We start from the raw sequence: 13,896 nt of genomic DNA, 5'->3' as shown, positions 1-13,896 counted from the left end.
TTCATTCATTCATTCATTCATTCATTCATTCATTCATTCATTCATTCATATATATATATATATATATATATATATATATATAAAAAATGAGAGAGTGCACTGACAGAGTGACATTGTCACTCTGTATCCTGCCTGCCTGATCCTGCTTCCCCTCTCCCCTGTGCTCAGTGGGAGAGAGCTGGAGATGGTGCGCCCCCACTCCTCGGCGGCTGAGGGGCAAGGAGCACTCGGGCTGCAACACCTTAGCTTGGCCTTCCTCAGCAACTGGGGGGAGAGCTGGGGCTGCCCACCCCCCAGAGAGAGGGGTATTGGTGAGTGTAGTGAGCAAGGGGTGCAGCTCCCTAGTAATTTGTTAACTTACATTTATTTTATATTAGTGGCATAAAAGGAACTCCAAGTGAGATTAGTGCCCCGTTGCTCTGTACATACATATCGATATAATTATAAACAGTGTCTGCGAGAAAAGCTTAGAGCCGTGGTCGCCAACCGGTAGCTCGCGATCTACTGGTCACTCTGAGTAGCTCTTGAGCCCTCTCTGAACTGCGCACATGCGCAGTACCTTTACATTAGTTTTCCTCATTTGAGGAGCAACTACTCACGGAACAACACCAGCGGTGAGTAGATGCGAGGAATGGTGGGAGGTTGGGAGGGCTGAAAAACCCCAGCCAGCTGGCTGTGGGTTCAGTCCGGAGGAGGCTGTCCCGCGCTCCAGCTGATGGGCGGCTTCCCTTGTGCACCAGCCCACGTGGAGCGTGGTGCACCCTGGCTGAGCGCCATGGCCAGCTGGCCAGGCAGCTGCTTCTGTTCCCGCCCGTCCGGCTGCCTTGCGTTCATCCCGGGAAGCTTGCTCCAGCACAGCTGGAGCTAGGTGCAGCCTCCCTGGGCTGCCCGGCCAGCTGGCCCTGGCGCTCAGCCAGGGTGCACCATGCTCCACGTGGGCTGGTGCACAAGGGAAGCCGCCCATCAGCTGGAGCGCGGGGCAGCCTCCTCCGGACTGAACCCACAGACACCTTCCCCTGTACACCAGCCCTTGTGGAGCATGGTGCACCCTGGTTGAGCGTCATGGCCAGCTGGCTGGGCAGCTGCTTCTGTTCCCTGCGCTCAGCCCAGGGAGGCTGCACCCAGCAGATGGTCTCCAGCAGACCAGGCAGATGCAGAGCAAAGCCGCGGAGGACCCGGGCGGCGGGACCGCGGTGCGTCTCGGTCCCCCGCCTGCGTCTCCCTGGTCTGCTGGGGGGGGGGGGGGGGTGAGGGCGCAGCTAGTACGCCGTCCCCCCCTTCCCCCCCCCAGGAGTCCAGGCTTTTCTCCGGACACCTGTGGTAGAGCAGCTGGGGCGCTGCCGGTTGGTCCCGCAGCGCCACTCTGGGCGCTACTGGACCAATCCGGCAGCACCCCAGCTGCTCTGCCTCAGGCATCCTGATTCAGCCACTGCTGATCAGTTTCAGCAGCGGCTGAATCAGGACGCCTGGGGCAGAGCAGCTGGGGTGCTGGTGGATTGGTCCAGTAGCGCCGAGGAGCGGCGCTACTGGAGCAACCAAGCAGCACCCCAGCTGCTCTGCCCCAGGCGTCCCCAAGTCAGCCGCTGCTGAAACTGACCAGCGCTGACTACAGGAAGTCCGAGGCAGAGTTGCTCTGCCCCGGGCTTCCTGGAATCAGCCGCTGATCAGTTTCAGCAGCAGCTGACTTGGGGATACCTGGGTTTCTTAAGTTGAATCTGTATGTAAGTCGGAACTGGCGTCCAGATTCAGCCTGTTGAAACTGGTCAGAGGCTGATTCCAGGAAGCCCGGGGCAGAGCAACTCTGCCTTGGGCTTCCTGTAGTCAGCCGCTGGTCAGTTTCAGCAGCGACTGAATCTGGACGCCAGTTCCGACTTACATACAAATTCAACTTAAGAACAAACCTACAGTCCCTATCTTGTACGTAACCCGGGGACTTCCTGTAGTCATGGAGAATAGGATTAGTGGAGACATAATTACAGTAAAGATATTCTGTTTTGAACATCTGTTTATCTGCCTTTGCAGCTGGATCTTCTATTTAAAAAATAAGAGTTAACTTGTTCTTAGTTAATCATCAAATTTAAGTTTATTTCAGTTTTGAAAGTTATTGCACTGACAGGCTCTTCAACAGTCAGGTTTAGTCCAATGATATACTGTAACCATAGGTTTCACTCTGCCTCAGAGCAGCAAGGAGACAGAAAAGGCATTATAGGGTGTCTCCTATCTGCTGGAAGAGAAGAAATTTTCAAGTATTTAAACCCATTTTCTTACTTTTTGTAAATTTGAAGTCAAGTTTAAAACAAAAATAAAACTGGATTTTGTTTTTTCTTAAGGAATAGTTGTGGTTTTAAAATATACCCTTGAATTCAAGTTCTGTTTTCTTATTAAATATTTATGCACCATATGTAGAGAATAAAATATTATTTTTCAGAGCGATCGTTGTCTTATTCTGACGAGTCTCGACTGTCAAATCTTCTTCGGAGGATTACTCGGGAAGATGACAGAGACCGAAGACTGGCTACTGTAAAGCAATTGAAAGAATTTATTCAGCAACCAGAAAACAAACTGGTTAGTAATGCTAAAATGTTGTGCCCTGTAATGCTAAAATGTATAGTGTGTGCTCTTTTTCTAAATCATTTTTATAGAAGGTTGCCTGTTAAAATATGAGGGTAAGATGTTACAAACTATTTTTTAAGGGTAAATATTTCTGGGCCATGTGTCCTTTCTATAGTGTTCAAGAAGTCATTTATAGCTTGATTACCTAAGATATCTGTCCCAAAGCAAAACCACAAAAAAAGGTGTGCCCTACATGTAAATATGACATCCATTATACAACAGTTAGTCTGTTCTTTTTGTTCTGATTTGCTCCTGGAAATGTCATCTTGATGCACTAAATGCATCTTCACTTGCATTGAAATGGTCTTACATTCAAAATTGTACTAAATGTGAATAGTTCTAATAAACATTGAATATATCTATATGCCATGGATTACTATGGCTAGGTTCACATTTGAGGAAAATTGTTTTCTAAGAAATATAGATCGGGAATACTTCCTACAATGGTACCAGAAGTACCCTCTCCATAAATAGGAACAAGAAGTACCCTCTCTGCACTTCTATCGTGAACTAGCTTGATGCACATGTAACCCACACACCTAGTGGTGTGATTCACTGTCCCACATAGTGGCACTTAGACCACTTACAGTAAGAGATAAGAATGAGTGAGCTCTACAGCCTAAGCTGAGAGCAAACTGGCTTTCTAGACCAAGCTGTAGAGTCTCCTACATTAAGCATCAGAGGTTCCAGGTTTGAATCCTCCCGGTGATGGTTACACGCATACAGGTTGGATCTCCTTGATCCAGCATCCTGGGGACCTGAGGGGTCCTGAACAAGGGAGTTTGCTAGACTAGGGGAGGTCACGTCTCCTGGGGCTCTCCCGGGGCTCCCTTCCTGGCTGCGGCCTTGGCTAGTGCACTGCCTCTGGCCCATCTGGTGGGCTCTGCTGCCTTCAGCCCTCTGGTGGAGTTCATCTCTGGGATGCCAGGCCCACTCTGGTTGGTGGGGCTCCCTGCCTCTGGCCAGCGGAACTCCACTCCAGGCTAGCTTCACTGTGGCTGTGGCAGGGCTCTGTGCCCCTGGCTAGCAGGACTCCCTGCCTCTGGCCAGAGTGGGGCCAGCAGCCAGAGGGATGGGGTGGAGCTCCCTGACCCCAGTCTTCAGCCTGCTGGTTGGTATCCCAGCCTCTAGACCACTGGCCCTGTGGGCTCCCAGCCACTGGCAACCGCGGAGTCCTGGACCACAGAGGTGGCCAGTGGTCTAGAGTTAGGAGTATTGCTGACTCTCCAGAATCTTCCCAGCTGATCAACAGGGACAGGTGATAGATATGAATCCTGTGAAACCTATATGATGGATTATTTCAGAAAAATGAGCGTTTGCTCATCACCAACCTCTCAGATCTCCCTGAAGGGGAAAAATAGAACCACTGAAGCATGAACCTTATACCTCTGCCAGGGATCACTGCCAAGTTAGCAAAATCTCAGTTACCTGTAAATACTATAATAAATCTGAATTCCGTTTATTACCAGGTTAGTGACAGTTACTGACTAAGGGCAGCTTCTGTGTTGCCAACCAGGCTTCAAAGTCAGTGAAAACGGGTATGGTCATACAAGGGCTCCATGTGAAGTTACTTTTGTCACAGCTGTCCTAATATCTTTGCCCAAAAAGGAAAAATTGTGGCAAAATAGCTTTGATTCCACTTGTAGCCCTCTAATTCACTTCATCCATGACCCTATATAAAAGGCTAGTTTGTGCCTTTTAAAGATGAAAGGCCTGGGGCCAGACAATCTTAGGCTTTATCTACACTGGCAGATGTAAAGCGCTCACAGTTACAACATTGCTCACAGAGCACTGCAGGGAAACTACTGTGGTATGTCCACATTGTGCTCCTTGTGATGGTAGAGCCTGTCCACATTAGCTGACCTTGCAATGCCACAGAGAGCAGTGCATTGTGTTAGCTAGCTCACTGTGCAACTGGCTGTAAGGTGCTTTAGGAAGGGTTTGCAATGCTACATGGGGGAGGCAGTGTTACAAGATGCAGGTTTCCCAATCCCATTGCTCCATGGTCATTCTACTACTTTGACAGCTGCTTTTCAAGAGGAGTCTGGGGCAGAGTGTGATAGGGAGTGTGTGTGTATGGGGGGTGTGGGAAGAGAAGACAGTATGTTTTGGGGGATGCCAGCATGTTGTCTTGTAAGGTCAGACAGTGACAGGAAACAGCCTGTCCTGAGGCAGGAGGAGGGGGAAACCATTCTTGATTCATGAGAAGTATACTCATCTCCAGGGCTTGACAAACAGCAGCGAAAACTGCTCGCCAGCCCCACATTGTGCATGTGCGCGCCGCCGGTGAACGGGGCGCGCGGCTGAAATCTACTCGCCACGGGCGAGTAGATTTTATAGTTTGTCACGCCCAGCACATCTCAAAGAAATTGTGGTGGTTCTTTCTTCTTGAAGAAAGTGTTTTGCCTCCTCCGAATCACTGTTAGACACAATAAGGCTATGTCTACACTGCAGGCTTCTTGCGCATTAAGTTTTTGCGCAAGATCGTGTCCACACTGCCATGTGCTTTTGCACAAGAATGTCCATGGCAGTATGTCTACTCTCTTGCGCAAGAAAGCTCTGATGGCCATTTTAGCTATAGGGGTTTATTGTGCAAGAAACCCCTGTTGACGGTCCACACATACCTTTTTGCACAAGAACTCTTATGCAAAAAGTCTTATTCTTTATAGAAAGAGGAATACCTCTTGTGCAAAAAGCCCTGTGTTCTTATGATGTACTGTACTTTTTTTTTTTTGCACAAGAATGCGCATGTTGTGTGGATGCTCCGCAGTGTAGGCATAGCCTAAAAGTCTTCTAATCACATTCTGTAATTTAGAAAGATTTGGCATTATAGACCTGAGAAGTGTGACTCTTAGATCAAATTTGCCATTATTTACATATTGGCAGACATCTACCCAGGATATATACAAATCTCTTGTTCTGCCACAATTGGTACTGAGTCAGCAGCCTTGCCATCAACATCAGAAGCTTCTTTTGAAGATTGTATAGATGTTGTCTTAAATTTTAAACCAATGATCCTTTCTCATGCAAATGAAGGATAAATCAGTTACTCTCCTTTAGCTTAACAATAACTGAAAAGTCTCTTGCAGAAATCACCACGCTGATTTTCAGAATCATATTGAATCTTTTTTTTTTTTTTTTGGTAAAGAAATCTTGTGTTAGGTCTTGATAATTAAACTTCAGGAAATGCATACTTCATTAAGGATTCCTGTTATCCATCAGACATGTAAGAGGAGCTACTGTGTGTGTGTGTGTGTGTGTGTGTGTGTGTGTGTGTGTGTGAGATTTCTTAAGACTAAGGCAGTGATCTCTAACCTTTTTAAGCACAAGGTCACTTTTTTTTACGTCAATCCAGCATCTATCTCAAATCCAAATACACTTGTCCCACCTCCTTCCCTACCCTTTTTACGAGGCCCCACCCTCCCATTCTGTGAAGACTGGGTACAAGTGCGGAGGCAGGATGACATCCTGCCATCAGCAATCCCCTTTTCTGCTTCCCCTCCCCTACACAGCCAGCAGCTCCAAGGCAGAGGGCAGGAGCAGCATGGCAGTGGGGGAAGGGGTAGCTGATGTATTGCACTTGGTAACCTCTTGGCCATACCAGTCAGGATCACCAGTCAGAGGCTCCAAGATCTACTAGTAGATCCCGATATACTGGTTGGTGACCACTGGACTAAGGCATAAGAACACTCTGAAGTGCATACCTGTTTTGTGCTTTTCATAGCCACAATGCAGTTAAAACTTCTGAAGGAACTTACTGTTCATAAAAACTCTTATGTGATGCTGATTGGAATAAAAATTAAGCATAAGCAGTTAGGAATAGGGTTATCAGGTAGTCAAGTTGACTACAGAGGCAGCAAGGGGTGGGAAGCAGGAGACAGTGCTGGGAGAGATGGTTTAAAAGCTGGTTCCCCCAGCACTGTCTCCGCAGTGCCTCTTCCTCCACCAATGCTGCTGCCTCTACATTTAAACTGCAGAGCCACAGTGGGGATAGCTCCTGGACCCACCACAACCCAGGAATGTAGAATAGTAGTAGAAATGTAGCCATGTTAGTCTGGTGTAGCTGAAGCAAAATGCAGGACTATGTAGCACTTTAAAGACTAACAAGATGGTTTATTAGATGATGAGCTTTCGTGGGCCAGACCCACTTCCTCAGATCAAATAGTGGAAGAAAATAGTCACAACCACATATACCAAAGGATACAATTAAAAAAAATGAACACATATGAAAAGGACAAATCACATTTCAGAACAGGAGGAGGATGCGGGGGGAGGGGGGGGAAAGGAAGGTAAGTGTCTGAGTTAATGATATTAGAGGTGGGGAAAGGTAGATGTCTGTGAGCTAATGGTATTAGAGGTGATAATTGGGGAAGCTATCTTTGTAATGGGTAAGGTAGTTGGGGTCTTTGTTCAATCCCCCCCCCCCCCCCCCCGGAGAGTGTCGAATTTTAGCATGAATGACAGTTCAGAGGATTCCCTTTCAAGTGCAGATGTAAAATCTTACACTTGAAAGGGAATCCTCTGAACTGGCATTCATGCTAAAATTCGAATGCCAGTTCAGAGGATTCCCTTTCAAGTGCAGATTTGAAAGTCTTCTGAAGTAAGATGCATGTGATTAGGTTATTGAGACAGTGTCCTTTCTGGTTGAAATGGCAAGAAACTGTTTTTTCTTGGTGATCCTGTTTAATGTCTAATGCCCACAAAACAGACATTAGACAGGATCACAAAGAAAAAACAGTTTCTTGCCATTTCAACCAGAAAGGACACTGTCTCAATGACTTAATCACATGCATCTTACTTCAGAAGACTTTCAAATCTGCACTTGAAAGGGAATCCTCTGAACTGGCATTCATGCTAAAATTCGACACTCTCCGCAGGGGGGGCTGAACAAAGACCCCAACTACCTTACCCATTACAAAGATAGCTTCCCCAATTATCACCTCTAATACCATTAGCTCACAGACATCTACCTTTCCTCACCTCTAATATCATTAACTCACAGACACTTACCTTCCTCCCCCCGCCCCCCTTGCATCCCCCTTCTGTTCTGAAATGTGATTTGTCCTTTTCATATGTGTTCATTTTTTTTTAATTGTATCCTTTGGTATATATGGTTGTGACTATTTTCTTCCACTATTTGATCTGAGGAAGTGGGTCTGGCCCACGAAAGCTCATCATCTAATAAACCATCTTGTTAGTCTTTAAAGTGCTACATAGTCCTGCATTTTGCTTCAACCACAACCCAGGAGTGAGACTTTCCTTATCAGCTAATTGTGAGTACATAATTAGCCTATTACCTGCCTCTTAACATCCTTAGGTAGGTGACCAGACTACTCTTACGTGTGAATTTTAGTTCACATGTATTCGTTTTGGAATCTAACATAAGCCTGCTTTCTTTCCTCCCCTGGTATGTAGATCTTTCATGTTTTAGGCTTAATTATCTCTCAAGCTCTTCAATGGCCTCAGGATTTTATCATAAATACACTCCTGGTGGTCATCTGTGAACATTTAATATTATTTATTTTGGGGTGGCATATAAATTTGGTGAGTGTTTTTTAACAAGTAGGAGATGTTAAAAGATTCCTTGAAGTGGGACAGTTGGGAGCACTGTCATTTTAGTTTTCTTGCACCGTCAGGATTTCAAAATTAGGAATTGGCCTACCTGAAAATGTGAGGACTTGCTACGAATCTCTTCTCAAATCTAATTCATTGGACGTTGGCTCAGGCTCTTATTATTTATTACATAATCTCAATTTAGCCTTTTCATAACACTGGGGAAGATGCAATAGACTTTCAACTGTGTTTCTCAGAATATGATGCCAATGACCATATAATTTGTGCTTAATTCAACTGTGAAGGAAATTTCAGAGTAGACCCACAAACAATTTGAACAATAAGTATCACTTCTCATATGTGGCCCATCAGGCCACTGTCAAAGCCTCTTCACAATGTCAAACCTTTAATATTTGTATAAAAGACAATTTTTACTTAGGCAATTCCAGGAAGTACACTTGTGAACTAAATTTTTAGTTATGAGCAGGTAATGTTCTTGTCATATAATCTTGAGCCAAAACTTTAAAACATACTTAAGACAATGATTTTTAGTGGGACTTAATGTTTGTAGGCACTAGATGCAACCACTGGTTTTTTCATTCTGTTTCCACAAAGCCAAGTGTTTCCTCTCCTTGTCCCCTTTTCACACTTTCTTTCCCAGAAGCAAAGTCTGTCCAATGTGTTTTTCCTCCTGGGCGACAGAATTATGTCATCAGTGTCAATAAGCTTTCTCAGTGAAGTGAAAGCAGCCGGAGAAAGGGGGCAGGCGAGTGGAGCAAGCAAAGAGCTCAGCGCCCTAATAATGACATAATGGAATTCTGAGGGAATCAAGCACACAGACCCTCTTATTCATCATTGTTTTCTGAAATGGATTAGTATTGATAAGAATATAAGATCTTTGAAGTGACCATGCACTTTTTCTCCATAGCGCATTAAAAAGTAAACATGTCTTGTAAAGAAAACATAAAAGTAGTTTTTCTTTTTAAATGTCATGGGGTTTTTTTGCTTAACGCTATTGCAATCAGTGTATTATTGTTTGACAGTGCACTACAGTATACATCATGCCGATAACTGTTCCTCTAGCTTCAGCAATAATTCCTTTTGCACAGTAAGAAATGTTCTTTACTATTTTCCAAAGCTAGGAATCATCTAATAAAACATGTTATACACCAGAGCCAATTCAAGGGTTATTCTGTTGACATACCTAATGGTCAGCACAAAAGTGCTTTAGAAGATATTACAGTAGAACCTCCTTTACAAGCACTTCAGAAATTGAGGTTGCTCATAACACTGAAATGTTCAGAATTCTGAACAAAACTTTATGCTTGTACTTTCAAAAGTTTGCAAGTGAATATTGACTTAATACAGCTTTGAAACTTTATTATGCAGAAGAACAATTATTTTTTATTTTTTTAGTGGTTTATGTTAAACACATTACCGTATTGTAATAGTGTTTCGGGGAGGGGTTGAGTTTTTTTGTTTTGTTTTGTCTGCTGCTGCCTCATTGTATACTTCCAGTTCCAAATGAGGTGTTTGGTTCACTGGACTGTTTGTAATTCTGGTGTTCATAACTCTGAAAATCTACTGTACTGGAGATAAGGCTCTTCATGTTTGTGATGCAACAATATTAGCAAGAACTATGTTTAGGCTTAATAGCAGTGTAAAGCTTTCCTAGCCAGTGTAGATAGGTATGAAACAAAATCTATGGCACAGTATTATAAATCTATTTAACATAATTCATAGCTGTGTATGATGACTAGGGAAGATATAATAGTATCCAGCTTGCAAATGCTGTTGCAAATAATGTTTTGATGTGGGTTTAGGTAGTACCTAATTACAGTAACAATTATGACAGCTTTTTTAAGTGTATATTTAACTGTTGCAGGTACTAGTTAAACAGCTGGATAATATCCTGACTGCCATACATGATGTGCTTAATGAAAGGTAAGCTGCAATAAGCTAGAAAAACTAAGCCGTTCAAAAGTTTTAAAGGAAAACTGTCAACTTCAGTGTTTGCAAACTGACTAAATTTCTAAAATGTATTCTGATGGAGCACTTTTTCAAATAGTGTTTCCTAACTTAAAAATATTTAAAGGATTTAAAAAAAAATGTTTGTGCTTTTCTGCTCCTGTGTTGATTACAAGGGGAAACTGACCATTGGAATTCCAGACCCAGTAGGGATTCTTGTACATTTCCAAGGAGGAACGCTGCCCCCACACCCTTGCCCCCTCCCATGAAGCTGGAGCTGGGGGGAACTGGCTTTTAAGCTGGCTCCCCCCAGCACCCACTCCTCTCCCCCCCCACCCCTGCTGCCTCTTTCTGATAGAGGCAGCAAGGGGCGGGGTAGTGACTATTTGATAAACTTTTGCTTATCGGATGATCAACTAGTCGATTAGTTGCTTACATCACTACATCCAGGGTTACATCAGATACAAAATACCTTTTTAGAAGAAACATATATTTTCATGCTTCAGGGTGTATACAAGTCACTAAGGGTACATCTATACTACAGAGTTTTTTCAGAAAAATGGCTGTTTTTTTTTTTTTTAAAAAAACAACCTTAAATTACATCCACACTGCAGTTGCATTCTTTTGAAATAAAATTGAAAGAACAGAGGGTTTTTTCTGGCATTGGTAATCATTTTTCTACAAGGATGAAGCCTTTTCTGAAAGAGCTCTTTGAGAAAAAGGCGTGTGTGGATGGGTAAAAGGGAGTTCTTTCGGAGGAAGAGGAAAAAGCACAGGTGCCCTGGTGGCCACTCCGTCCATAGTAATCACAGTTTCCGTATGAGAGAGCATCCATTCAGTGTGGATGCTATCTTTTGAAAAAGCAGATCACTTTTTTGCTGCACGTTGGCATTGTGGACATGCTCTTTCAGAAGATGTTTTTTCAGAAGATCTCTTCTGGAAAAGCTTCTTTCAAAAGAAGTTTGCAGTCTAGACAGCCTAAGTGACAGGTTAGGAGGAAGTTTCTTTTGGCTATGTCTACACTGCACGTTTATTTTGAAAAATTCATATTTCGAAATAAGAGTGCGTGTCTACACAGCAAGCCCATTATTTCAAAATAATTTTGAAATAATAATTTTGAAATAATGGACTTCCTTACTTTGTCTTCTGTAACCCTCATTTCACAAGGAGTAAGGGAAGTTGAAGGGAGAGTATTCTTCCTTCGACTTCTTGCTGTGGAGACTGAGCCAAAAGTCAAATAAAGGTACTTCGACTTTAGCTACTCAATTAATGTAGCTGAAGTAGCATATCTTAACTCAACTTTAGTCTGCAGTGTAGACATACCCTTTGTGAGCAGACTGTTCCATCATTGTCTGCTGTTGGTTTTCCCCGAAGCATTTGTGCAGCTGTTAAACAGGATACTGAACTGCACAGACTGCTGATTTGATCTGGTGTTGTCCATAATTCCTAGGTTCCTAATAATGAAAATAATGCATATTTTAAGCATAAGCTTTTTAAACTTGAAATTCATTTTCAGTACAGTAGCTTCTGAATGTCAACTTTATTTTGCTGTTTTCTACTGGCTGAATTAAGTAGTTTGACCCTACAGTTTTTTAAATTTTATACATCTATAACTTAAACGAAATAAGTTATCCTTGGGGGATTGGAAGCGAGAGAATCCAAGATTTTTTTTTTTTTTTACACATGAATATCTAATTAGAGGAATGTACAGATTACAGAAATTCTGTGCCAAATGCAACCTTTGTACCTATGTGCTCTAACTTTAATATTTATGTTGTGTTACTCAGTATTAAGTTTTCTCCATTGGCCAATAGACAAACTCCATACAAGTGAAGAAACATAATCCAAGTAAAAGCTAGATCAAAACTGTTTTATGTGATTTCTGGGAAGTGTCCCGACATAAGCTCTTATGAAGTGTGAGGAGGAAATGAGTTACAGAGGATCACCCATTTTGAATGTGTTGCCACAGTGTGATAATTTTGGAGGGTTGCCAGAAGAGTACTTGAGCCAGTAGAATGTATTTCATATAAAGTATGGGAGAGAGATGGTGTCTGAGATAGCCAGGTCCTCAACTTTCTCTGCTATAACCAATCTAAATGGCTAGTGCAGCTATTTAATGAAGAAATACAGTAGCTTCATATATATGTGCCTTTTCTGCTTTAGGAAGGATTGCTTGTATAAAACTTTACTTAGTATGTTCATATTTTTTATGTTTGCACTTATTTTTCACTGTATAAAAGGTCCAGCTGTTTCACCCTCTTAAAGCTTTTTTTTTTTTTTTTTAATAAATACAGTAGCAAGTTGCTTCAAGAACTGAGACAAGAGGGAGCTTGCTGTCTTGGCCTTCTTTGTGCTTCTTTGAGCTATGAGGCTGAGAAGATCTTTAAATGGATTTTTAGCAAATTTACCTCATCCACTAAAGATGAAGTTAAACTTCTTTATTTGCGTGCAACTTACAAAGCACTAGAGACTGTGGGAGAAAAGAAAGCATTTTCATCTGTAATGCAGGTAAAAATAAAAAGTAAAATTGGGACATTATTGCTTTTCCAGTATTGTATTGATTCACTGCTTGAATCAAATAATTGCTCTTGCTAAAATGAAAAAATAACGAATGAAAGATAAGCAGCTACGATGTTAGAATAATAGATAAAAAGTTTAATATTTTATCAGATTTAAACTTTGTATTTCTTTTAAAAATGTGTTTTGAATTTGAAATCCAGATTATAGTTTGAAAAATCTTTGCATAGTAAGGATGTGTAAAATGCCCTTTATTCGGTTCTTGGTTAATCTCTGGTCTGTAAGTATTTTGGAACTAAAATTATTATTGTAATTCACTTGTGACATTGCTGCTTGCTTTTGATTTTGATAGCAATTTTTTTCATCTTATTACTTTATTAAACTAGAAAACTTGGTAGCAAAACTTGAAAAACTCTCCCTTCCCTTGAAAAATTGTTTTCACGCACAGATAAATATGAAATATCACTTATCCAGAATGCAGGCTGTGAAGTATTTATGGGTGTGTCTAGACTACATGGCTCCATTGATGGAGCATGTAGATTAGACAGATCGGCAAAGGGAAATGAAGCTGCGATTTAAATAATCGCGGCTTCATTTAAATTTACATGGCTCCCATGCTGAGCCGACAAACAGCTAATTAGCTGTTTGTCGGCTCAGCGCGCTAGTCTGGACGCTCCACGCCGACCTGAAAGCCTTTTATCGACATCCCCGCTATGCCTCGTAGGATGAGGTTTACCGGGGATGTCTATAAAAGGCTTTCATTTCGACAGGGGAGCGTCCAGACTAGCGCGCTGAGCCAACAAACAGCTAATTAGCTGTTTGTCGGCTCAGCATGGCAGCCATGTAAATTTAAATGAAGCCGTGATTATTTAAATCGCGGCTTCATTTCCCTTTGCCAAACAAACAAATCTACATGACTCCGTCGACGGAGCCATGTAGTTTAGACGTACCCTAAAATAGGCTTGGTGTCTGGGAGATTCAACAGAGCATTAGCTTCTATTTGCCTGGTATTTTAATTTACACCTTTTTACTCTTCATCTCAATTTGTTATGAGTTTTAATGATCTTGTCAGTTCCCTGGCTGGTTTTTGGTAAGCAGACCTTACCTGCACTTAAAATAGTTTGCTGGTATAAGTACACTGGTTGAATTATGATGGTAAACTCCCATAATTGGAGATTTTCTTTTGCTAGTATAGATTAAAGCAGTTTCTAAAATAAAGTAAGGTTTGGTCTGTATTCAATTTTT

At 42.4% G+C, this 13,896-nt stretch overlaps 1 protein-coding gene across 2 annotated transcripts in view; it reads left to right on the top strand.

The window, feature by feature from the left end:
• The window catches only part of SMG1 (SMG1 nonsense mediated mRNA decay associated PI3K related kinase), a 145,162-nt gene that overhangs the window by 29,181 nt on the left and 102,085 nt on the right, over positions 1-13,896 (top strand). For both annotated transcript variants that reach the window (XM_075899384.1, XM_075899383.1), the window contains exons 4-6: positions 2,429-2,565; positions 10,052-10,110; positions 12,429-12,642. In XM_075899384.1, coding sequence (XP_075755499.1) covers positions 2,429-2,565; positions 10,052-10,110; positions 12,429-12,642 — 410 coding nt within the window. The remainder of the gene's footprint in view (positions 1-2,428; positions 2,566-10,051; positions 10,111-12,428; positions 12,643-13,896) is intronic.

Source organism: Pelodiscus sinensis, chromosome 16 (assembly GCF_049634645.1).
Source record: "Pelodiscus sinensis isolate JC-2024 chromosome 16, ASM4963464v1, whole genome shotgun sequence".
Lineage (NCBI taxonomy): Eukaryota > Metazoa > Chordata > Testudines > Trionychidae > Pelodiscus > Pelodiscus sinensis.
This window is presented reverse-complemented; position numbering and strand designations above follow the sequence as displayed.